The sequence below is a fragment of the Acipenser ruthenus genome, chromosome 1 (genome assembly GCF_902713425.1).
Source record: "Acipenser ruthenus chromosome 1, fAciRut3.2 maternal haplotype, whole genome shotgun sequence".
NCBI lineage: Eukaryota > Metazoa > Chordata > Actinopteri > Acipenseriformes > Acipenseridae > Acipenser > Acipenser ruthenus.
The window spans coordinates 99,703,249-99,730,556 of NC_081189.1; the positions used below are offsets into that span (position 1 = coordinate 99,703,249).

General features: G+C 39.4%; 1 protein-coding gene across 1 annotated transcript in view; it reads left to right on the forward strand.

The window, feature by feature from the left end:
- The window catches only part of LOC117421383 (gamma-aminobutyric acid receptor subunit beta-1-like), a 124,509-nt gene that overhangs the window by 84,618 nt on the left and 12,583 nt on the right, over positions 1-27,308 (forward strand). Inside the window, exons 6-8 of the mRNA XM_034035726.3 lie at positions 3,190-3,327; positions 12,076-12,228; positions 16,496-16,746. Of these exons, the coding sequence (XP_033891617.2) occupies positions 3,190-3,327; positions 12,076-12,228; positions 16,496-16,746 (542 nt within the window). The remainder of the gene's footprint in view (positions 1-3,189; positions 3,328-12,075; positions 12,229-16,495; positions 16,747-27,308) is intronic.

Sequence of the window (27,308 nt, forward strand, 5' to 3'; positions counted from 1 at the left end):
TTTAGAACAGGGTACCCCTCCGCCCCTGGTGCAATTTATTATTTTGTATTTGTTTTGTTGTATTATTATTATTATTATTTATTTATATGTATTTTTAAATGATGACGTAGCCAGGTCGGCAGCTCGTCCTCTGCCAATAGTAATTAAAAACCTTGTGTAGATGGTGGCCATCTCCCGAATTAAGTGATTAATTGTTGCCAGTCGGGAGATGGTCACCTGCATATAAGCCTGCAGCTCTCTGCACTCGGGGTGAGTGTTTAGAGGAGGAGCAGAGCGAGAGAGTAAGAAGAGGGTAAAAATAAAGATACAAATAAGTACAATCAGTGAAGGCTACTGCCCAGCCTGATCGCATTGTTTAGTGGTGGTCATTTGTTTTTGTTTGAATATTTATTTTTTGTGTTAAAAATGAATGGCGCCGTAGCATCTTTTGCCCTGTTACACTAGATTTTATTTATTTATTTATTTATTTATTTTTTTGGGGGGGGGGGGGGGGATACTGGTGACGGATCAAGATTTTTGCACATGGCTGACAGCTATGCCACTGACCTAGACTTAAGGGCTTATCACACCAGGAGCGAAGCAAACGACACAAATACAGCACGAGTACATAAAAAAAAAAACACAACTGTAGCTAGTCATGAAAAGAAAATACTCTCTGTATTTGCTCCTTTTGTGGAGACGAAATAAAATAAATAAAACAAATAGTCTAGGTACACCACACACTAAAAAAAAAAAAAAGACATTTATCCATCCAGTTTGGAGGGACGGCCTGATCTAGGCAGGGTCTTGGTGGTGCCATACACCTTCCACTTCTTAATAACACCGTGTAACAAATTTTTTATTTTTATTTTGGTTCCTGGGTAGTAAGTGTTATTTCCTAATTGCTTATGCCTCAAAAGTATAGAAAATGGCTATTATTCCCCACAAACTTTGCTTTTGTGACCAGGACAGTGATATTTTGAAATTTACCTATTTCCAATGAGAAAACGGGCGAATTTGTGTCTTTTCGTTCACATAAAGTCAGAATAAAACAACATATGAATCCAAATTAACATGTATTTATACTAAAGTAATACCAAAATGACTACAAAAGATTTAGAAGTGAGTAGTTTTTCGAGATTTACGATTATACTGTAAATCACTTTCACGAATCAGCCCCCAAATGTAGTCTCCCATCATGTTCTCGTTATACTGTCCTTGGTAGCGGCGTTCAAAGTCCAGTATATCCTGGTGGAAGCGCTCGCCTTGCTCCTCCGAGTACGCTCCCATGTTCTCCTTGAATTTATCAAGATGAGCATCAAGGATATGGACTTTGAGGGACATCCTACAGCCCATTGTGCCGTAGTTCTTCACCAGAGTCTCAACCAGCTCCACATAGTTTTTGGCCTTGTGATTGCCCAGGAAGCCCCGAACCACTGCGACAAAGCTGTTCCAAGCCGCTTTCTCCTTACTAGTGAGCTTCCTGGGGAATTCATTGCACTCCAGGATCTTCTTTATCTGTGGTCCGACGAAGACACCGGCTTTGACCTTTGCCTCAGACAGCTTAGGGAAGAAGTCTTGAAGGTACTTGAAGGCTGCCGACTCCTTATCTAGAGCTCTGACAAATTGTTTCATAAGGCCCAATTTGTTGTGCAGTGGTGGCATCAGCACCTTCCGGGGGTCCCATCCGTACTCATCATACTTCAAGGCGTCCAGCAAGGTCGTGATGCTGTTGTAATCCTCTTTGAGGTGCACCGAGTGAGCCAGGGGAAGAGACGGGTACTTGTTACCATTATGGAGCAGCACGGCTTTGAGGCTCCTGGATGAGCTGTCAATGAAGGACAGTATAACGAGAACATGATGGGAGACTACATTTGGGGGCTGATTCATGAAAGTGATTTACAGTATAATCGTAAATCTCGAAAAACTACTCACTTCTAAAAAACTACTCACTTCTAAATCTTTTGTAGTCATTTTTGTATTACTTTAGTATAAATACATGTTAATTTGGATTCATATGTTGTTTTTTTCTGACTTTATGTGAACGAAAAGACACAAATTCGCCCGTTTTCTCATTGGAAATAGGTCAATTTCAAAATATCACTCCTGGTCACAAAAGCAAAGTTTGTGGGGAATAATAGCCATTTTCTATACTTTTGAGGCATAAGCAATTAGGAAATAACACTTACTACCCAGGAACAAAAATTGTGTTACATAGTGTAATCATCTTGACCGTGCTCTAAGGGATATTCAAGGCCTTTGATATTTTTTTATACCCATCCCCTGATCTGTGCCTTTCAACAACTTTGTCCTGGAGTTCTTTTGAAATCGCCTTGGTGCTCATGGTTGAGTCTTTGCTTTGAAATGCACTACCCAGCAGAGGGAACCTACAGGAACTGCTGAATTTATCCTGAAATCATGTGAATCACTATAATTTAACACAGGTGGAGGCCACTTAACTTGGTGTGTAATTTTGAAGGCGATTGGTTACACCTGAGCTAATTTAGGATTGCTATTAGGGGGGTGGACACTTATCCAACCAAGCTATTTCAGTTTTTCTTTTTAATTAATTTTCTACAAATTTCTAGAATATTTTTTCATTTGGAAGTTGTGGAGTAGGATGTGTAGATAAATGAATTTTTTTTTTTTTTTAATGCATTTTAATTCCAGGCTATAAGGCAACAAAAGGTGACATTTTGAAAGGGGGACTTTCTATAGGCACTGTATATAATGGTATTTATTTGCCTATTAGACGTTGAGCTATCCTGCAGTTTTGCTTGAAGCCTACAGTATACTGTAAAATTTACTGTGGTTCACAAACTCAGTTAGATGGTCCTAAGAAAATTAGAAGTATTTTCAACCACTAGATAACTGTGTTAAAAAAAACGTTGTGACAGTTTGCAGTGATATTATAAAAATGATTCTTATATTGATTTTTATTTTTCTCGCTGTAGATCTTATTGAGAGAAATTGTCAGATGTGCAGTATTTCTGCTATATAATGACACTTAAAATGAAAAGAAAAAGAAGAGAGGTATTTCTCGCGATAGGCGTTCTGGTTTTATTGGTAGATATATGATAGATAAAAAGTGGTCTTTCCAGGCAAGTGAACTCTGAAGAAGGTTTCACAGTAAATGTTTTGCTCCTTTTCACAACATGGAGGCTTAAAAGCGATCATTTCAAAGTGACTTTGTTGTCTTTTTCATTTAAGATGGCTACACCACTGATGACATTGAGTTTTACTGGAAAGGTGGAGAAACTGCAGTTACAGGAGTCGCCAACATTGAATTGCCACAGTTCTCCATCATGGATTATAAAATGCTGTCCACAAAAGTGAAGTTCACAACAGGTAGGTACTTATTTTATACAAACTTCATTATGAAGTTCAGGTTTTTAATAAATAGAGGATACACCTTGAATGTTCAAGTACTGTTGTTGGTCCTCGAATGACGGGGCTTGCGGGTTGTTCACATCAGGGGTGAAATAATCACAGAACTCCATAAATGTTCATGGAGTATTCTGCTTTTATATCAGGTACAATGCATGGAAAATAAAGTGTGTGTACATCTAATTAGAACATCTGAATTTTGAGAATAACTTTCCTTAGATCAAGCTCTACATGAGCCAGTCAGACTGTGTTGAATGAATGCAAGGTATATATATATATATATATATATATATATATATATATATATATATATAATTTAGGGCTGTTCTGATTAATCAACTGAAGATTTGATCACAGATTTTTTTTTTCTTTTCAATTTAATCGTGCATTCTAGGTAGACAGTGCTGCTATTTAGGGAAGTGCTGATTTGAAGCGTCAACTCTCTTTCCCCAGAAGTGGTACGACACTGTGGTTTTAAGATCGTATAAAAAGGAGTTAATGTTGTGTGAAATCATAATTGTTGTCTTGTTTTGTACAAGGATTGCTGATTGTGTGTTATGGATGTACATATGTATTTGGAACTGGAATTTTATCTACGTTGATTTAAATGTTTGCCAAACGTGTGTCTGCAAAGTTACTCGTGTGCATTGTAATCAGAGCTGTTGAGCGCTGTGGTAAACTCCAGCGTGGCTCATTTATCCTGACCAACACAATAAACTGTTGATTTAGTTATAAGCCTCAGAGGGTTTTTTGTTTCCGTGTTTGTGTTTAGGGGTTACCCACAATGGTTAAATAGTACGTGTAACTGTGCTGTTCTGGCCCTTGGGGCTTGTGAGTCATCAGGTCCCTAAAGCTGTTTTATTAGTGTAATAGAACAGAAAGGTAGCATTTGTTACATTTACTAAAATAAAAATAATCATAGAAACGGTTTTAAAAAGACAAATTCCCATTGGGCTTTTTTTTTTTTTAGATTCTATTGATTTAAGTATTATCTATGCAGGATAGCCACTATATGATCGTTACCTTTATTAAAAATGTGCACCAATTAATCAACTAATGCCTATAAATTAACCAATCAAAATTGAGTGACAGCCCTTATATATATATATATATATATATATATATATATATATATATATATATATATATATATATATATATATATATACAGTAAATACAAAAAAATACAAAAAAGTACAAAAGTATTTGGGCAGTTAAAAAAATAAGAAAAACCACAAAAAATAATTTCTAATTGTTCTGTTGAACAATATAAATTAAAGTAGAGATTCAACTTTATAGTAAAACAACAAATTATTACATAACATGCATAAAATGAAAAATAACATAAAAAAACTAATAAAACTAATTTCATACTTTGACAAAAGTATTTTGGGCAATCAACATATTTTGTATGAAACCAACACCTGATGATAATTATAGAATAAATAAATACATAATCATCAAGTGCTGAAAAATAAATTGGAAATTCGTGATTTAAAAAAAGGAAAAAAATGGTTAAAACTATATACAGCAGTGATCTCAAAGTGGCAGTGATACAACTAAACAAAAATGGAAAAACTACCAGAAAAATAGCAGAAAGACTTTACCCAAAAGCACTGTGTGGGTTATTATTGACAAAAACAGGAGAACAGGAATTACTGTAACTGCCTCCAGGTGTGGAAGACCAAGAAAGATCTCTGCAAAATCTGGAAGAATCGTTCGAACAATTCAACGATACCTAAACAAGATGAATATCCATGGGTGAAAACCAAGATGCAGACCTTTGTTAAAAACAATACACAAAAGAAAGCAATTGGAGTTTCAACTAAATTCTTCAACTAAATTTTACGGTCAGATGAATCCAAAATATAACTTTTTTCACCAAGACAGCAACAATATGTTTGGAGGAAGAGGAGGAGAAAAAGTTAAAGAAGTTCATCATGCCCAGTGTTAAACATGGTGGAGGTTGTGTGTTGGTATAGGCTTGTTTTTCTTCCTCAGGCACTGGCGACCTTTGTAGAAGGTCAATGAATGCTGCAAAATATCAAGACATTTTGCACTCTCATTTGTTGCCCAGTGCTAGAAGGCTTATTGGATGGAAGTTTGTATTTCAGCAGGATAATGACCCTAAGCATTCTGCGAAGTCTACATAGGAATTTCTGAAAAAAAGGAGATTATAGTTATGGATTGGCCATCTCAGTCCCCAGACTTGAATCCCATTGAGATGTTGTGGATTGACTTGAAGGCTGCTGTTGCAAAAGGAAACCAAAGTCGATTTCAGAACTCAAAGCTGTATATGTTGAAGAATGGGCAAAAATGCCTCAGGAAAGCTGCCAGGAACTGGTTTCAAAATACAAAAAAAGGCCTGCAAACTGTAAAGGAAGCAAAGGGTGGGCACACAAAATACTAATGCAAGGGTGTCCAAATGCTTTTGTCAAAGTATTAAATTATTTTTATAATTAATTTTTTTTTAACTGCCCAAATACTTTTGTCTGTGAGTGTGTGTGTAATATATTATATCACAGGCTAACTTCACTATAACGAACCCCCATGGGACCTGGAGAAATGTTCCTTATATCAGAGTGTTCACTTTAATTAGGATTCAGCATTTTTCTGTATCAGAATAATGACAAAACGGCAAATTTGAATTGAATATCAGGATATAGTACTTTTATGAAGATTCCTTAACATTTGATTAGGATTTAAACAGTATTGTGACAAGTTACTCGTGTCACATGTGTGGGTAACCGCGTTGCAAGACAGAGACCACATTTATTAACACAAAACAGAAAGTAAACAAACAGGTCATGTGACGCTACCAACGATGGTAATGCACAGAGGACACAATACAGAAAACAGGCAAGGCAGCAAGTCTCAATCGAGTGTCCGTCTGTAAACAATCATTTGATCAAACATAGCTCCAAAAAGCATACAAAACAAACCCGTTTCCACATATAAATTACACCAACAATTTCCCCCTGTGCAGGGCAATTGCCCTGCTACAGGTATGTTTAAAAGAAAACAGTTAAGAAATGAAAAAGTAAAGAATGTACACTTACATGCTGAATTTAACCACATTTCCTTTCTCTTGAAAAAACTATCCAGCGTAGATTGCTCCTCACGCCCGTTGCCTGGTTGCAATTTGTGTGAAGATGACGGACAAGCAACGATTGCATTCATCATGCATGATTCGTACTACAATAGGTCATCTTTGAATTAGCGTTATCTTTGAATTAGTCAACCATGGTGTTTGTTTTCACTGAGAGAATAACACACTTGACACTGGAGAAAGTTCAGTGTCAGTCAGTACTGATCGTTGTATCCGGGTCGATCCTGTACATGATCGTTCTAATAGGGATAATTTACATTGAAAAAATCGGTTCTTGCTGTTGGGATCGTTAAAAATGGGTGTTAGTTATAAGCAGGGTTCGTTATAGTGAAGTTAGCCTGTGTGTGTGTGTGTGTGTGTGTGTGTGTGTGTGTGTGTATATATATATATATATATATATATATATAGTGTAGCGTGCACGGGGAAGGCAGCAGCAGGGCTGGTAGGTGACGTAATCACACACAAAGTGTGTTTTATTGCAAGGGAGTCGGCTCTTTTGTACAGCGGTATCGGCGCAATGCTTTAGTGTGAGAGGTCCCGGGTTCGCACCCGCCCTCCGCCTGTGTGTGGATTGCCTCGCCCTGTGTGATGTGCCTGCCTGCGGGAACCAAGATCGCTACAATATATATATATATATATATATATATATATATATATATATATATATGTATATATACAGAGAAAGATTGATTCACTCTGCATTTAATATGCAAAACTTGTTTGAAGCTGGATCGCTCATTGTAAAAGAAAAGAAAAATTACTTGCTTCTAAACAATAAATAGAACCATTAAAATAAGGCTGAGAGATGAAAGTAAACCTTAGTGATGGCATTGTCACCCTGATCTAACAGGCTCAATAGTTTCATTTCAAGGAGTAATTCATATTAGGGTATTTAGCTTTAAAATAAACAGACAGAAGTCAGTTTAGGTAATGGTGATTACAAAAGGGGCCATTTCAGCATTAAGATGATGATACTGTAGGTACTGATAGACTGTGTGTGAGAAGTGAGGGACTACTTCAGATATTACACTTTTGCACTAAGGATTCTACATGAAATCTGTCACGCTCAGAGCAATTTTCTTCTAGGCAGTATTTTAGTGATTACTGCAAAGAGATTGAAAGGGAATGAGATAGCACAGTTATCTGATGTGTTCTTCATTTTCTATTTCAGTCATCAAATCCTGGTTACTTATTAACATACAAAGTAACAGTAAAAGCATCCCTGTGGTCTCAGTAAAGCGCTAATACATGTCTTCTCTAAGCGCACCAGAGTAACATTTATTTATTTATTTATTTATTTATTTATTTATTTATTTATTAGCAGACACCCTTATCCAGGGCGACTACAGTTGTTACAAAGTATCACATAAAAAAATATCACATTATAAAATATCACATCACGTATAATAGCAGTTATAAAATACAATAAAATCAGTAGTAAGAGCAAATTCAAATGAGAGAAAATGAGTGTAAATAATTACGTTTGAGAGCAATTACGACTAAGAACAGTTCAACTTAAAAATATTTGGTTATAAGAGTAAATTGCATTAAGAGCAAGTAGTAAGTAAAACAAGTGGATAAGAACGATTTCAAATAAGAGTGTCACACGGCTGGCTGAGTGGTGCCGTCAGATCCAGGAAATGAATAACACACAGGCAGATGAAATGAAATGATGAAGACACTTGCTTGCGCCGGTTTATTATAAATAAAAAGGTTTTAACAAAACACAGGACACAGCACTTTACGCCAAAATAAATAGACAAACAAAATGGACTAACATTAACAAACGGTGGATGGACAGACACACAAACACGGTGAGTTTAAATAAACACTTATTATTATTATTATTCTCTGTTTATTTTACCTCCTCTCCACATCCGTTCTCCACTCACCGAACACACCACCCCCGAGTGAGTAAAACGTGCATCTATATATACTGTTGTGCCGGGGCTCCGGCCACAGTATCTCCTGCAGCACAAGTGCTGCAGTGGGAGCAGGTCTCCTGACCGACCCCACGATCTCCGGCTGCGAAACTGCTGCTGGGGTTGGTGGTCTCCAGACCTCCTCACTCTTCTTTATGGCCGGCAGCTCCCCTTGGTGGGGTTCCGGCCACAGTACTTCCTGCTGCGATGCGGAGCAAGAGGCAGCCCCAGGCAAAGCGGAGCAACAGGCAGCCCCAGGCGATGCAAGGCAAGCATCCTTGGACGAAGCGAGGCTGGCATCCTTGGGCGAAGCGAGGCTGGCATCCTTGGGCGAAGCGATACTCAGCTGCAGCTCCTCTTGTGGTGGAGGTGGAAGCAGCAAGCAGTCCTCCCATGTTGGGGAAGGCGGAACCAGCAGGTATTCACCCTCTGCTGGTGGAGGTGGGAGGGGTAAGCAGTCCTCCCACAACGGTGGAGGTGGAACCAGCAGGTATTCACCCTCTGCTGGTGGAGGAGGCAGAGGCAGCTCCTGCTGCTCTGCTCCTGCCGGTGGAGGTGATGGAAACAGAGGCAGCTCCTGCTGCTCTGCTCCTGGTGGAGGTGGTTGAGGCAGATGCAGCTCCTGCTGCTCTGTTCCTCCGGTGGAGGTAGAGGCAGCTCCTGCTGCTCTGCTCCTGTCGGTGGCGGAGGCAGAGGCAGCTCCTGCTGCTCTCCTCCTGGTGGCGAAGGTGTTGGAGGCAGAGACAGCTCTGCTGCTAGTGGCGGAAGCGGTGGAGGTGGGAGCAGCGTGTAGTCTCCTGGCGACGAAGGTGGGAGCAGCATGTAGTCTCCCCCTCTTGCAGGGGAATGGTGCTGCTCTCCCTCTCTTGCAGGGGACTGGTGCGGCTCTGCCTCTCTTGCAGGGGACTGGTGCGGCTCTGCTTCACTTGCAGGGGACTGGTACGGCTCTCCCTCTGTCTCAGAAGGGGAAACCAGCAGGCATTCTTTCTCTGCTGGTTGCAATGGTGAAACTAGCAGGCATTCTTCCTCTGCTGGTTGCAATGGGGAAACCAGCAGGCATTCTCCCTCTGCTGGTTGTGATGGGGAAACCAGCAGGCATTCTTCCTCTGCTGGTTGTGATGGGGAAACCAGCAGGCATTCTTCCTCTGCTGGTGGAGGCAGAGGTAGCTCCTGCTCCTCTCCTCGTGATGTTGACAGTGGGAGAAGTGATACCAGCAGGCATTCACCCTCTGCTGGTGGAAGTGGACCCAGCAGGCATTCACCCTCTGCTGGTTGTGATGGGGACAGCAGGCATTTTCCCTCTAGCCCAGTGAGGGTGCAGGTAGGTGTGGCTCCTCCTACTTGGAAGTCAACCTGCTGGGGCAGTCCCATATCGGCAGCCAAGTAGTTGATCACCACGGCTGCCGGGTTCACAACTGGGTAGTAGTGTTGTTCCCAGTGTTCCCAATGTTCCCCATCTCTGGCCCACAGCAGGTCAACAACCTTTGGGAGGTCCTCCCAGTTCCACTCTGGGTCCGACACCCAGTCCAGCATCTCCTCAGAGGATGGGAAAGGCTCTGTCTCCTCCCTCCTGGGCTGTGGATGCTCCGGGACCTCTCTCCACAGCTGCTGTTGCTGTCTTCTGCTGTGTTTTCCCATTTTTGTCTTTTTTTTTTTTTTACACAAAAACACCTCTCCTGGTCTGACGCTTGGAGGCGCTGTTATCCCTCTTCTGACACCATATGTCACACGGCGGGCTGAGTGGTGCCGTCAGATCCAGGAAATGAATAACACATAGGCAGATGAAATGAAATGATGAAGATGCTTGCTTGAGCCGGTTTATTATAAATAAAAAGGTTTTAACAAAACACAGGACACAGCACTTTACGCCAAAATAAATAGACAAACAAAACGGACTAACATTAACAAATGGTGGATGGACAGACACACAAACATGGTGAGTTTAAATAAACACTTCTTATTATTATTATTATTATTATTCTCTGTTTATTTTACCTCCTCTCCACATCCGTTCTCCACTCACCGAACACACCACCCCCGAGTGAGTAAAACATGCATCTATATATACTGTTGTGCCGGGATTCAATTACTAATTAATTATTCACTTGAATCCCAGCACGTGAATTAATTCTGTGCAACCTTGTGCTCGCATATTATATACTTTAAATGCACGTGAAGTGATGTGCAATCCTGTGCCTAAATACAATTATACATTTTAAATAACTCGTGCTGCACACACCCATTTATATCCCATGCAGCCATATCTATACACCAACATTAACACACCAAACGCAACATACAACACAGAAATGCACACAGGGGCGTGGCATATTGCCACAAAGAGCAATTACAAAAAAATATGAATACGGTAACCTTTAAGAGTAAAATCAAGTACAAGATACAGAAAATATGATTATGATTGAGAGCAGTAGCAGAATACAGCAAAGTGCAAGTACAAGATGATGCAAGTACTGATACAGTTGGATGCCATATAGTCCAGTACAGTTGAGAGTTGAGGTTTACAGATGCTGTCTGAACAGGTGTGTCTTGAGGAGGCACAGGAAGGTGGTCAGGGACTGAGCAGTCCTGATATCCGTGAGTAGGTCGTTCCACCACTGAGGGGCAAGGGTGGAGAAGGAGCGGGGGCTGCACCTATGTATTAAGCATTCCAATGTCTTTTGTGAGATGGGAGGACTTGTTATTGTAACGACTCTCCTGTTCCCTGCTGCACCTGCCCCCAGAGAAGGTAAGAAAACCATGTGTTTTATTTTATTTAGTAAAATAATAATAAAAGTGGGACTTTCCTATCCAACAGGTGGGGGTAGGTGTTGCTGGGGAAATGGTTAATAGGAGAAACATTAAAACAACTAGTCCTCTCATCTTGCCAAAGACATTGTGAAAAGGTTAAGACCTAGGTGCAAAATAATGTAAAAATGGTGCTGTCACACGTCTAAAACTGGGTGGCTTATTAATGACTAAACTTTGTACAGTGAATAATAGCACACTGACCATACAACTGTTTAATTGAATTCAAGAGACTTGTTTTCAGCTTTAATAAGGAATCCAAATTAAATATTTGACCCATACCGTCCCAAATGGGCTCTCCATAACCTCAATATCTGTGTTTATCAATAAAACATAACCTTCTTCCAAATTTGAATTAAAAAGTGAAGGCCCTTGGTAATTGCTTCCTGACCTCAGTTACCTAATTATATATATATATATATATATATATATATATATATATATATATATATATATATATATATATATAAAGAAAACAGAATAACAAAATAGAAAATAAGGTTCAAAACAGAACCTTATTTTGTCTTACATTACCAGCAACAAGTCTGTTCAACCAACCAGATCTTGAATCAGAGGTGAATGCCATATCTCTGGCTAATCCCATTTAGATGGTGTGTGCATACAGTACATGGTACTAGTAAACTATTACCAGTGCCATCAATAACCTTTTTGAAAGGCAGCAAAATGCAGGTTGAATTCTCTTCCATGTGATCCAGATTAATAATCAGCTCCACTTAAGAAGCATGTGGGCAAATTTGAACCACAGAGGTGTGATATGCTGCAGTATTATACTTCAAAATAAACAGGGTACTGCAAATTCTTAGGATATGAAAAGAAACAAAAATAATCTTTGATGCTATCATTTTCTTTTAGGATCATATCCCAGGTTGTCACTCAGTTTTCAACTGAAAAGAAACATAGGCTACTTCATCTTGCAAACATACATGCCTTCAACTCTGATAACAATTCTGTCCTGGGTGTCCTTTTGGATCAACTACGATGCTTCTGCTGCAAGAGTTGCTTTGGGTAGGTGTCTTGTTATTATACAAACCGTTTAACAGTGATGAAGGCTTTAGCTGAATCATTTGTATACTTGGTTTATGAGACCACAATATTGTAATCCTGGTTTATCTGTCTATTTACAGTGTGATCTTGGGGTAAACAGCTTTGCCTCTATACAGTATATTCTGCCTTTCTCATGCTAGTTACTAATAAGGTGGCAATGGAGCATACTACAGTGGCTATATATATATATATATATATATATATATATATATATATATATATATATATATATATATATATATATATGAGTAAATTAAAATATAACAATGACCCCAAACTGTATGTGTTTTTTGTTGGAATATGTAAAACAATGAAAACTCATTACTGTCTTGAAGAAGCGATGTAATTGGTAATACAGGTTTTTACTATTCAATCTGTGTATCATATGAGTCATGTGCAGTATAAATAGATTCAGCTCTATGTACTGTCTCCGGTAACCCCACACAGATGTCAGCACTTAACATTTAAATTGGTCAATCAACAGGATAGCCAACTGTGCTCTTACTCCAAAGTAACAGAATGGTTTTTCCACTGTCCGTGCACAAACCAACCAGCCAACTGAATAGCTCATTGGGACCACCCATCCAGTGGCCAAGTTCAGCTTCGGCTCTGTAAGGAAACAAAATGAAGCAGTCTTTTCTTAGCAATGTCCTCAGGGACCAATGACTTACAGGGATTGCCTACCAGCTAGACTGCTCCATCAAGCTGTAGCTTTCTCGCTTTCTCACTGCTTACTTTCCCCAATATAATGTCCATCCTTTATTGTTTAGGAGGATAGTCACACTACAATATGGGAAATACTACTTTACAGATTTATATAGCAATAAGAAAATGTGGGTATATTATTGATAAGTGTTTTGCAGGGGTTTTAATAGAAAATGTCAGTTTCCTTTTAAACCTTGGCAAAAAATAAGACATTTAAATAAAGTAGAATTTGATTATTTCAGACATTCAAAAATGTGTGAATACTGTACTCTTCTTCATTCTGTATTATGGTAAGTGAGTAGACTAATCACATTTTCTAATAGAGATATATGGTATTGTTTATTTATTACTTTGAATATGTACATTTTTTTTGTTTTGTTTTTTTCATTTACAGAAATAAGGTTCAATTGTGTCAACATACTGCCCTGAGTGGTTACACTGAGAAGCAAGAATCTTTTGTCAAGGCAGAGATTTTTGTGTTTTCTCTGAACCAGTTTGTAGTTTACATACTAATTCTATTTCAAATACCACAAGCATATTATCTAAAAAGGGTGAATAGACAAATTTAAATAGGCTGATATTATTATTATTATTATTATTATTATTATTATTATTAATAATACTTTATACAAATACAGTTGGTTTGAGTCAAAATACATTCAGTGATTTTGCTTATCATAACCAGAAAGTTTATGGGCTTTCATTTTTAAATGTAAGGTCAAAAACTTTATATAAATCATAGACTTTCTTTATAAAGCATCAAGCCTCGGGAATTTGAAGAAAGTATTTTTTCTCTCTTCTTTCCATTTTGAGAAGGCACTGACATCCTATTACATTTTGAATCATTATTTCATGTTGAAGTGAGGGCTCAGAGAACACTGGGCTAAACTTGAGAAATCAAGCTCAAGCTTGCCGAAGCAACAACCAATTTTTAACTTGAGTGCATTTTAAGAGCAAACAGACAGCATAGTACTGATCCTTTAAACAGTAGTATCATTTTTAAGAATGTGTTCATGCATCCTTGGGTGCAAGTGGGACTTAATAGGCTGGGCCACACTTTCAATTTCAATGTATTGAACCAAGAAAATAATATACTGTATAGCTCATACACATGTAAATCAGGTTTGGGGCAAAACAAATAGTCTACCTTAAAATGAATAAATGTACAGTGAAGACACAAGATTTTGACAAAACAAATGTAAAATCTAAAGTTTAGGCGGCATACTTTAACTGGTGTTGCAGTAATTCAACAAATTACAGTCAATTGAAAAATCTGTCTAGATACAGTATTTATAAGTCAAGTTCAAGAGTAGTATTTGTAATGGCCAAGAAGTATATAGTTTTTAAGCAGTGTGAATAAAAATTGTATATATTAAAACAGGAAATATGAATCATGTTGATGCCACTATATAATAGAGCTATACACCTTATTCACGCCAGACTCAAAATGAGGCTTGGAGTGCAGCTGCTAGCTTCTGTTCGCTGATGTCTCCAACTGCAGTGGAGAGAAGTTATGGGGTTGCACTGGTGTGTTCCATTTTGTGGTTGTGATTTAAGAAGTAACCCAGTGCACATTGCCCTTTATAGATGTTAAAACTCCAAATTCTGTACATGTATTATTTAATTATATATATTTATTTTTTTTCTGTAGAGAAATCTCAACTTTAATTTCTGTGTGAACGTACATATTCTTCATTATAGTCACAAATTTGATTACATTTCAGTTATACTGTCCGGGAGCCAATTAAGCATTTCCAATCAGTCCTAATCAATAGATAAGTAAGATGCAGACGCTTGAGATTATGCATGGATACTAAAGGGAACGTGTCTTGTGGGATGCAATGCCCAGTTTGTATTTAAAAAACGTATATGACATACTGAGTGTACTAAAATAGTCTTTATTAAGCACAACTGAACAAAATTAGTGTGGAGTAGTGGTTAGGGCTCTGGGCTCTTGACCGGAGGGTCGTGGGTTCAATCCCTGGTTGGGGACACTGCTGCTGTACCCTTGAGCAAGGTACTTTACCTAGATTGCTCCAGTAAAAACCCAACTGTATAAATGGGCAATTGTATGTAAAAATAATGTGTAAAAAATAATGTAATTGTATTTAAAAAATAATGTGATATCTTGTAACAATTGTAAGTCACCCTGGATAAGGGCGTCTGCTAAGAAATAAATAATAATAATAATAATAACAGAAAATATGCTTGCGTTACACAATAGAAAGGAGATCCTTAACGTTACATTAACTCCAAATAAACTGTACAGGAATAACAGAAAAAGGGACGTTTGAGTCTTGTTTTTAAAATGTCTTTACTTACCTTCTTATTATTATACTTACACTTGTTCTACACACAAAACATTGAATGTGCCAATGGAACAACGGATTAGTATACAACTGAACAGAATCTTAATAATGAGATTAATAACTGAACAGAACTAAGCTTGGAGAAACAAACCAAGCCTAGGTTTTTGGATATGGTGTTACCTGAACCCTGTAAAGTGTACATATTTTTGCATGACATATGTAAGTACACGATTGTATCAAAGGGTTTATTATTATTATTATTATTTATTTCAGCAGATGCCCTTATCCAGGGTCAAGGTTTATCAAGGTTTGAGTTATGGTTAGGTTTAGAGTTATAGTTAGGGTTAGGGTTATATCATGTAAAATATTTACACATGAAGTACATTATAACTATGCATAATAACATTGTAATTATGTGTAAGTACACATGTATTACTAAGTAACTACTATGTAACTACACAGTAATTAGAGACACAACGTAAAGTGCATATTTTCAATCATTCTGAGTGCTTCTCTTTATGTTGCTCCAACATTGAGTTATCATAATTTACTTTAAATGGCTTTGAGCTTTTTATTGAATTCATGTGAACTCACTTACTCTACATGCACTGTATATACTGTAGACAGAGACAGTAGGTGGGGCTGACAGAGTTGGAAGGTTATACTGTTACCTGATTTGAATGTAATTTGAGAAAGGCTGTTAGCCCCAGTTAGATCCAGACAAGCTCAAAGTCGGGTAAAGGCAGATTTCGAGGAAAATGGTAAAAACAGCATCAGAGCAGCATAACCCAGGACCACTTAGAATAATTGCAAACACCTTAAAGTAGTAAGGAACATATAAAAACACATTCACAATGACATTCAAAGCTATTTAAGTAAATATCATTCTGGAAATCACATTTTTTGTTGGTTTACTTAAACAACCAAACTGAAAAACAGAATCATAAAAGTTAGTACATTCACTCAAAATCATCTTACCAGATTTTGAGAAGAACTCCCTTAGTGTATTCAAAAAATGACGTTTTGTGTCTTAATGATGTAACCAGTGGCAGTACTGTCATCCTGTAACTACATTCATTCCAGTGGTGTTTTGCCCTACATGTAATTTATTATTACCATTAATAAAGCTACTAAAATAGACCCTGATATGTCATTGGCATTTAACAGAATACAGGAATCTTAATAATATTCTTAATTGTACTCTTTTCCAATAGGAATTACAACTGTGCTGACAATGACAACCATCAACACTCATCTCAGGGAGACTCTGCCTAAGATCCCTTATGTAAAAGCCATTGACATTTACCTGATCGGGTGTTTTGTGTTTGTGTTCTTGGCCCTCCTGGAGTATGCCTTTGTGAACTACATATTCTTTGGAAGGGGACCTCAGCTCCAAAAGAAGGCAGCAGAAAAAGCAGCAAAGGCCAACAATGAGAAGGGTAAACTAGAAACCAACGAAGTGCAGGTAGGGTTATTACTTCAGCATGGAGGCTGTATCTTGATATACTGTACTTCAGCTGGCTTTCACATTTGAGGACTTAGCCAGTCCTTGCAAGGTACCAGTGGCCCCATATATACAGTGCTTGTTAAGCATGGATCGAGAGGAGAGACATACACATTGCTACATCGCTTTCCCAAAGTTACACCACCTCCCTCGGGGTAGAAATCCCAGTAGTCCAGTCAGCAAACAGTGCCTGTGCTAGCAACCCCCCCCCTTCTCCATCTACCTATTTATGTAGCTGCAGTGTTTACAACCCCCAGTTTTATACATAGCAAAAGTATTGGTTAGTGTAAATCTCCAAAATGATTATTTACATAGAGCAGAGTGATAGAAAGCCATCAGACACAAATCTGCTAAATTGAATCATATGTCCTTATTTGCAAGCATTTGTCTACTTGTGTACACTGTGTGTAATTGCATTTCTTGCGGCATTGTCATCCAATCACTTTACATTTCTGATCCCAGCCCTTGAAGCATGCCAGTCCTTCACTGTGATGACTCACAGCTTGAGCCAGGCAACAAATGCTGCTGGCATATTAGATTTCCTTGGCCCCAGGAGCCGCAGAAGGATTAAGGCAAAGTGGTGTCAATGCTGACAGATTTAGGAATGGAAAAAAAAATAACCTGCCAACCATAAAATTTGCAACAAGGTAAAACCATAGAGGTTATTAACCCCTTTTCCCTTTAAAATTGTTACTAAAATTGGCTTACCAATAAAAGTAACATCTGTCTATCAAAACTCTCTACGAGCTGTTTTCTGAGGGCTTCTGCAGACTCATAGGCTGTTGAAAGTTTTCAGTAAGGGACGTATTTTTGTTAAACAAGGTACTATGACTCGTTTGGGGCTATTATTATTAATTAATAATTTTTAACAATTCTTGGGGTATTTTCTAGACAGCAAACAGTACATAATGGCCAAAAAATAAATGAAATTGTTTTTTGAAGGGTCCCTCTACCATTCTAAAGTTAAACAACACTGCTGCCAATTCTGGGATGCAATAAAAGTTCTGATAAGATACGACGATGTGTTTGCAATATTTGGAAGGATGAAGTCACCCGTTGACTTTTAGTCCTCCGGCTCGATAAATGAGCTGCAGAGCTCCTCCGCCATTCTAATGGACCTTTTGAAATAGGGTAAAAAAAAAACAAGTAAAATGGATTATAAAAACAAAGCCCATATTGTGGTTTAATATAGTGTAGATTATTACATCCACTGTAAGATTAAAAGACTTGCTGTTCCGTTAGTTACACTCAATTTCCTCTGGTAAAGGTGAGTCTTATGGCTAGCAAAGCAGAAAGTATTGCTTACACTTCAAAGGTAGAAATATGAGAAACTAAGTCAAGAAGACAAATATTTCGGCTAGTGCCTTCAAAGTTTCTTACTTTAAAAATTATGATTTAGCATTTTTAAATTATGAGTGATTCATCACATTTCAAGAAAACAGCTATAAAGATTGATACTGTAAATGCAGATATCCTTTAGTGCAGGTTGTTTAAAGCATGACAAGGTTCCAGACACTCATCAATCTCTAGCCAGGCCTGTAGTAATCCTTTTCAGAAATGAACATTTCATTTCATTCCACTTTCTCTAAGAAAGTCATTTTTATTCATAAATTCTCATTGAGTTTTGTTTGAACCTTCGAAAATTACCATATTCTTTCAGTTTGAGAGCACTTGAGTTGATTATGTTATTACTTGATTTTCTGATTTGCATTCTCAGGAAATGAATAACAATGTGGTATCAGAATTCTGCAGCACATCATAATGACTTGCCAAGATTCTCAGATTCAGCTAAGATAAAGGCAGAACATGTGCTGAAAACCTTGAGTATTATCAGAAATGAACCAAAAGGTTATTTGATGTTTAATGCCTTTATTTATCTAGTCATAGTAGTGTCACCTGGAGATATGATAAAAATGTGATCTATTATTATTATTAGTAGTAGTAGTAGTAGTATTATTATATATACTGGTTCCACCCTTAGTTTCCCATAGTAAAAGCATAACAAAGTGTAATAAATTATAGTAATGATCAGCATGGTAAAGCATAGGTAAGCACTGTAAATCGTAAATTACTATGGTAAACTTTTATAAGGGCCATGCTACTTGGCATATAATTTTCTTATAATGTAATATTCAAAATATATAATGTTAATTATGTTATGAAATCTGTCTGTCCTCTGTCCACTTCTGCTGTGGTAAGGTCCACTGCAGATATATTTTGTTGGCTGTGCCTTATTATTATTTGTTTATTTAGCAGACGCCTTTATCCAAGGCGACTTACAGAGACTAGGGTGTGTGAACTATGCATCAGCAGCAGAGTCACTTACAACTACGTCTCACCCGAAAGACAGAACACAAGGAGGTTAAGTGACTTGCTCAGGGTCACACAATGAGTCAGTGGCTGAGGTGGGATTTGAACCAGGGACCTCCTGGTTATAAGCCCTTTTCTTTAACCACTGGACCACACATATCCTCCTAAAACCAAAAGAAAAGCAGATTCTTTATTGTGATTGACTTTTCACAGTTTTTGTGTCATTTTCGTGATATCAGAGCTACTCCAATCAAGTATTCACCAACTATGGCTGCAGTCAACATGACTAAAAGAATGTTATTTAAAATGCACTACTGACATAAAGAATATTCCTAATAAAAATATGTTTTTACCCTCCCATTACCCTAAAATAATTGGATAATAAAAATAAAAAGTTACTGAAGGGCATTTAATTTTAAGCCTACAAAACCTGAAACTCTGGTCCTGTTTGCTACTTTTGTTTCAAGACTGAATAGCAAAAACAAATAAGTCAGCCGCTGGTGCATTTGAAATACCAAGAAGTACAGAATACAAAAACAGGCAGTTTCATTGCTGCTGGGTTTTTGATTGGAGAATAAAAAAATACAAAAAAAGTCTATACCTCAGGGAATCCTATTGATTTTAGCAGAAGGAAACCAAACATTTACATTTGCTGAAGCCTTTTTAAAGATATAAAGGGGATGAGAGGTCAATGGTCTTTATGTTTTTTCTGGAGATGGGAGAATGTGGAACAACGCAAGATTGGCTGGCAAGACCTATGGTCAATGGAACAGAGCAGGATCAGTTTCCTCATCAGGTCAACATATGATGTTCTCCCATCACCACAGAACCTAAAACTATGGGTAGGAGAGGATCCCTCATGTCCTTTGTGTTCATCACCTGCAACATTAAGGCACATTTTGACAGGATGTAAGGTGGCTCTTAGCCAAGGACGGTTTACTTGGCGCCATGACCAGGTGCTGCGATGTTTGGCCTTAGCATTGGAAGACAAGCGTAACATGACCAATAAGTTGCCACCTGTTCCATCAAAACATTACACACAAAAGACAACATTCCTCCGCCCAGGAGAGCAACCACCAAGAAAAGGTGTTAAAACCAATCCTCGCCCAGGACAACTGGAAGCTGCTAGAGACTGGAATATGCTGGCAGATGTTGGTCAACGGCTTATTTTTCCACCTGAGATTGCCACCACTAACCTTCGACCAGATATTGTCTTGTGGTCTGGATCAGCACGCCTTGTTCACCTGGTAGAGTTAACAGTGCCATGGGAGGACGCTGTAGATGAGGCGTATGAGAGGAAGAAACTGCGGTATGCTCAACTAGCCACTGAAGCGGAACAGCGAGGATGGAGAGTTCGGGTTTACCCAGTGGAAGTGGGTTGTCGAGGATTTGTGGCACATTCTACAACCCGGTTTCTCAGAGACGTCGGATTCAGTGGCCAAGAGTTGCGTCGCACAGTGAAGAACTTATCTGAAGCAGCAGAGAGGAGCAGCAACTGGCTGTGGTTGAGACGGAAAGATTCTGGCTGGGGACAGGTAAGTAAGCTGGGCTGAGTTGAGTGGGGGACGGAGGGGGGTGATGCTGGGACGCCAGAATCACCGTCGAGCCCTCTTGAGGTGTCGTGGGCTAGTCGACGAAACACTGAGGATGGAAGGTGCCCACTTGAAAACCCCAGAGATGTACCCTACTTAGCTCAATCCAGACGGTTGTCATGCTGATGCGCTGGGGAGGCCGCACTTTGGTTGATCCCCGGAGCCAGCATCGCAGCCGTTGTGTGTGCTGATGCGCCAGGGAGGCAAAATAAGCTGATCCCTGGAGCCAGCATTACACTTCAGCCATTAACACCAGACAGAAGGATATCTACATCATCATATGGAAGGAAACGTAAATGGATGGAGACGCATATGGATCACATTAGTTTACTGTAAAGCTACGTCTTAGTTGGTGCTTATCTTGGCGAGAGCCGAGTTCAAATCAGCATGAAGTTTTAACATCTACTCTCGTGTAATGGAAATAATAAATCTTAATCTGTTTTTCTTTTAGAATAAAAAGTCAATTTTTTTTCAGCACTGAACTGCAATACAATAGTGCCATCTTCCTGTAAAAACACTACTTTTTATTAAACAAATTATTTATGTGATGCCCCATGCTGTTTTGTCCAAATCTCCCTAGGTGTTTCTAGATTGAAGACGTTGTGCATAATTATAGTTACATGTTGTTACATGCCTTAATTAGTTCACAGATATGCAGAAGAAAAGGTATGTGCCACATAGCAGTGAAACTTGGCAGATGACAACAGTAGACCATGGGAAAGAGGATGATATGGATGGCTACACATCCATACTTTTCCCCCTCCTGAGATACAGATACAGTAAGAACTAGCAAGCACATTGACTCCATATCTCTAAAACTAAGGCAGATTATGATCCACTATGGGTCGCTTGTACAGCTACAATGTTCCCTACAGAATTCCATTGAACTGTGAAACAGAAATAGGTAATGACAGCCTAACCTACCTTCACCTTTCTCAAAGTAGGATTGATGATCTGATTTGGATGCTACCGTTATTTTGTACAAATGCAAAGTTTGGTACGAACTTGGTTCATTTAAACAGAAGTAGGTAATATCCACCATCTTTCAAAAGACACAGTGCAGATGCTATGATGAAATGATCTGTAATGTACAATAACAGCTGCTGATACTAGATCTTACACCAGTACTCAGTTTAAAATATCTCGGTTTGCATTGCCTATCAGTTCTCGCTATAATGTAGAAACTCCTTTGAGTGTTCAAGTTGTCATGGTAATAAAATGCATTATGTACAGTATTTCATAGAGGTTGATTAGTCAGTACATGCTTCTTTGTACTGTAAATGAATCGGTTCTTACTCTTAGCTAACTAGTCCAATCTTGGAACCTCATCCACTTTCATGTTCTATCCACCCAGAGAGACAGCAATAAACACCTTTAGGCGTTTCTTGCTTCAGAGAGGCAATAAAAGCGCCCTACAGAAAGCTGTGAGGATATATATATATATATATATATATATATATATATATATATATATATATATATATATATATATATATATATATATATATATATAGGGCTGTCGATCAATTACAATTGTTGATCAGGTAATTTATGGGCATTTGTTGATTAATCGGTAGATTAATCCGTGCGCACTTTTAATAAAGGTAACGATATTATAGTGGCTGTCCTGCATAGTAATACTAAAAAATAAATTAAATCTAAAAAAAAAACCCAATGGTAATTTGGTCTTTTTAAAAGCATTTTTATTTTAGTAAATGTAGCACATTTTCACAGAACATCGGTTGTTTACATAGTTACGTACTTGGCTTCCTTCCTGTATTTCTGCATCTAGCAGAACCTGAGGCACCGAAGAGATGAAGCCGTTCGGAATCTTGTTACAGGTACCCGAGAATAATGTGGCTTTTGACAAGTGATTACTTAACATGCTGTCGTAGGCACTAATCAGAGAAAGTAATTTCACATAATTACCTCTATTTGAAGAATTGGTGCCTTCATCAGTTCAGGAATTTCTGGTGTACACCTCCATTTTTTTCTGAGAAAATTCTTGAAAATTAATTCGTACACAAATCGACTAAAATTGTCTCTTGTCTTTTTAAATTTGTAAAAAAAAACTATTTGAAACATTACATGGACGTTCTCAGTATAATTCTCAATACCTGACTTTATAATAAGCAATATTGCACGAAATTTAGCTATGCTTACACCATAACCTAACATAGTTATGTCCTGCCTCTGCTCACTCATGATTGGACAGCTGTAAAACCAGGGTAGATGTTTTACTTTCCCATTGGTTAAACTCCTAATTATGTCCCGCCTCTCCTCAATCATGATTGGATACCTGTATAACAAGGGTCAGATCTTTGACTCTCCCATTGGTTAAACCTACTAAAGACCTTCAACTGTATGCCCTGCCTCCGCTCACTTATGATTTGACTGCCGTGGAGAAAATGCAGATCTTCTATTGGTTGATTTTATTCGGTCTGATTAATTAACTAAACCAGCCCTAATATATATATACTAATATATATATATATATAATTTCATTGCAAAAGCTGTATTAAAGTAACGTTAAGGTTACTCAAGCAAAACCCTCAAAAGTAAGGAAATTGCGAGTTAAGGTTGACACACAACCTTAACTCTGTACCATTATACGTATGTATGACATCAGCAATGAAATCACAGACAATGTACAGACATTTAATCTATATTTTCTGTCTCCCATAAGTAACAGAAGGTACAATACTTCAGTCACTTTATATGATATATCATTGTATGTATCATTTTTTTTATTTACAAATGTTACATTAAAATGTCTGTTATATCTAATATCTTCTTTCTTTGTTTATCCAAGTGCAGTATAAGTTTGTATGGCTAAAGAATATCATTTTCAGGGTATATATATCTTTATATAAGAAAAGTAGTTTGTGTGTTTAATTTAATTTTTTTTCTGTTGTAATGTTCTTTTCACTCTTTTAAGATTATTTTCTAAATCTTTGCTAATAATTCGCATTTTCAAAGTTAAAAGTTTGTAAATCTTTTATGTCATAATTCCATACACTGGGACGTTGTTTCTTTTATGTCCAAAAGTAATTGGTGGAACAGTTGTAATGACAATAGATTTAGTATGCTAATTATATAAATACATTTGTTGAGTTCATACCGTTTGTTTTTTATGGATTTAATAACTTTGTAATGTCTATTTTAAAATCATGTTTCACAGTTGATACTTATTTTTCTCTTTCTTTCACCTTTCATACACAATAATTTGATAACTGGCTAGTCCGTTATAACTAGGCTTGCTATTTTTCGATATTACCACTTGCTATTTTTTATTTTCTTACCAAAAATAATCCTTTACAAATCAGCTCTAGTTTGTGTAGTTTTTTCTACTTACTGTTTGTCCCGTCTCCTTTCCGCTCTGAATGGCTAGGGGTCGCTGTCAATCATCTCAGTGGTCTGTTACTGTAGTTTCACCCTGTTCTGACAGAGCTTGTTGACTGAAGCCGCACTACAATGCTCTCATTCGCTCAAATGACTGACAATCATCATGACCTGCACCGACTGTGCACTTTCATTCGCCAGCTAGAGCGCCTGTCATTCAAAGCGCCTACTTTGAAATTAGCAGGTTAAGGTGTAGATAGGCTTTTGCTATAGGTATAAGGTGACAGTAACTAGTTTGATTCAAAAATGGGGCACAAGAGGAAAACACTTAATGGATATTGTGCACAATACCCTGACCGCTGGCTAAAGTCTCCGCATCAGGACGAAGCGGGCCCATCTGCCGTATCTTCCAGTGACTTTGTCCAGCTGTGCTGAGCCTGAAGCAGGAGAGGGGGAGCTCAGACTCTGAATAATGAGTGCAAGTTAGTTCTGTTCAACTATCTAATGTTTTATTTTATTTTTACTGTCACAAAGACGGCCGGAGGGGGTGGCGTCAGACCAGAGCCAGGAAATAAACAACAGAGACTTGGGGTTTTGGTGAAGCTGAGCGTGTGATCGCGCTCAGCATTTAATAATTAACAGACAGAACAGAAAATAAAAGGTTTGAACACAAAACAAGACACGGCACTTACGCCAAAATAAACAGATAAACAAAACGAACAGACACTGACACACAGGGACGAACACTAAACAAACACGTACCACGTAGCAATTCGCTTACTTTTTACTTTAATTATCTCCTCACTCTCTCCCGTTCCTTCGCCCTGAACACACAACCCCGAGTGAAAGAAATGTGCATCTATATATACTGTTGTGCTGGGATTCAATTACTAATTAATTATTCACTTGAATTCAGCACGTGAATTAATTCTGTGCAACCCCGTGCTCACGTACTATACTTTAAATGCACGTGCAGTGATGTGCAATCACATTGCCACATATACCCCCCCCTTGTGCGCAGCACACATGGCCTCAACGGCCACCTCCCCCCTTAAAAACCCAGCAGTCCAGGACAAAGTCTCGGGCTGGGAAGGGAGGCTTCAGTGGGCCCATGGCTGGCAATGCTGTCAGCACCCCTGCCGGTAGTGGCACTGCTGACAGCATACTGGTCCACTCCTGCAGCGAAATTGCTGCTGGGGATGCTGGTCTCCTGACCTCTCCCCTTTTCTTCATATCCGGTAGCTCCCCTTTGTGGGGCTCCGACCACAGTACTTCTGGCAGCGAAACTGCTGCAGTGGGAGCAGGTCTCCTGACCTCCCCCACGATCTCCGGCAGCGAAGAAGCGGCAGTGGGAGCAGGTCTCCGGACCTCCCCCACGATCTCCGGCAGCAAAACTGCTGCAGTGGGAGCAGGTCTCCTGACCTCCCCCACCTTCTTCGTGGCCGGCAGCTCCCCTTGGTGGGGTTCCGGCCACAGTACTTCCTGCTGCGATGCGGAGCAACTGGCAGCCCCAGGCGATGTGGAGCGGCTGGCAACCCCAGGCGATGCGGAGCGGCTGGCAACCCCAGGCGATGCGGAGCGGCTGGCAACCCCAGGCGATGCCAGACAGGCATCCTTGGGCGAAGCGTGGCAAGCATCCTTGTGCAAAGCGTGGCAGGCATCCTTGGGCGAAGCGAGGCAGGCATCCTTGGGCGAAGCGAGGCAGGGAGTCAGGACAAGCTGAGGCAGCTTCTGCTCCTCTCCCCCTGATGGTGATGGAGGCAGAGGCAGCTCCCGCTCCTCTCCTCTCCTCGTGATGGTGGGGAAAGTGATACCAGCAGGCATTCATCCTCTGCTGGTGGGGGAAGTGATACCAGCAGGTATTCATCCTCTGCTGGTGTAAAGGGACCCAGCAGGTATTCACCCTTTGCTGGTGGACAGGAACCCAGCAGGCATTCACCCTCTGCTGGTGGACAGGGACCCAGCAGGCATTCACCCTCTGCTGGTGGACAGGAACCCAGCAGGCATTCACCCTCTGCTGGTGGACAGGGAAACCAGCAGGCATTCTCCCTCTGCTGGTGGAAGTGGGAACAGCAGGCATTCTTCCTCTGCTGGTGGAGGTAGAACCAGCAGGCATTCTCCCTCTGCTGGCAGCTTGGGTCCTAGGGCTGTGGAAGACCTGACTTCCCTCTCTTCGGGCTGTGGACGCACCGACTCCTCCCTTTTGGGCTGTGGACACACCGACTCCCCCCTCTTGGGCTGTGGACGTTCAGGCTCCTCCCACTCAGGCGTAGGACGTTCGGGCTCCTCCCACTCAGGCGTAGGATGTTCGGGCTCCTCCCGCTTGGGCTGTGGACGCTCAGGCTCCTCCCGCTTGGGCTGTGGACGCTCTGGCTCCTCCTCATAACTGCGGAAGGGACAGTTGGCGAACAGATGATCCTGGTCGCAGAGGAGGCACCCCGGCGATTGCTTGTTAAATCGCCGTGGATGTCTGGCCCTTAGACGGCACTCCTCCTCCCTGTCCTTCACCTCTTTATCCTCCTTCCATCCCATTTTATTTATTTATATATTTTTTTGTAATCAATTTTTATTTTTATTTTTTCCCAAAAATGCGGTTCCTCCTCTGGTCTGATGCTTGGAGGCGCTGTTATCCCACGATGACACCACGTGTCACAAAGACGTCCGGAGTGGGTGGCGTCAGACCAGAGCCAGGAAATAAACAACAGAGACTTGGGGATCACACGCTCAGCATTTAATAATTAACAGACAGAACAGAAAATAAAAGGTTTGAACACAAAACAGGACATGGCACTTACGCCAAAATAAACAGATAAACAAAATGAACAGACACTGACACACAGGGACGAACACTAAACAAACACGTACCACGTAGCAATTCGCTTACTTTTTACTTTAATTATCTCCTCACTCTCTCCCGTTCCTTCGCCCTGAACACACAACCCCGAGTGAAAGAAATGTGCATCTATATATACTGTTGTGCTGGGATTCAATTACTAATTAATTATTCACTTGAATCCCAGCACGTGAATTAATTCTGTGCAACCCCGTGCTCACGTACTATACTTTAAATGCACGTGCAGTGATGTGCAATCCCGTGCCTAAATACAAATATACAATTTAAATCACACGTGAAACACAGACCCGTTTATATTCCGTGTACCAACCTCTATACACCAACATTAACACACGCAACATACAACACATAACACACACATGAACACAGGGGCGGGGCACATTGCCACATTTACTTGTAAATTTATGCTATAAAAGTCTGTGTAA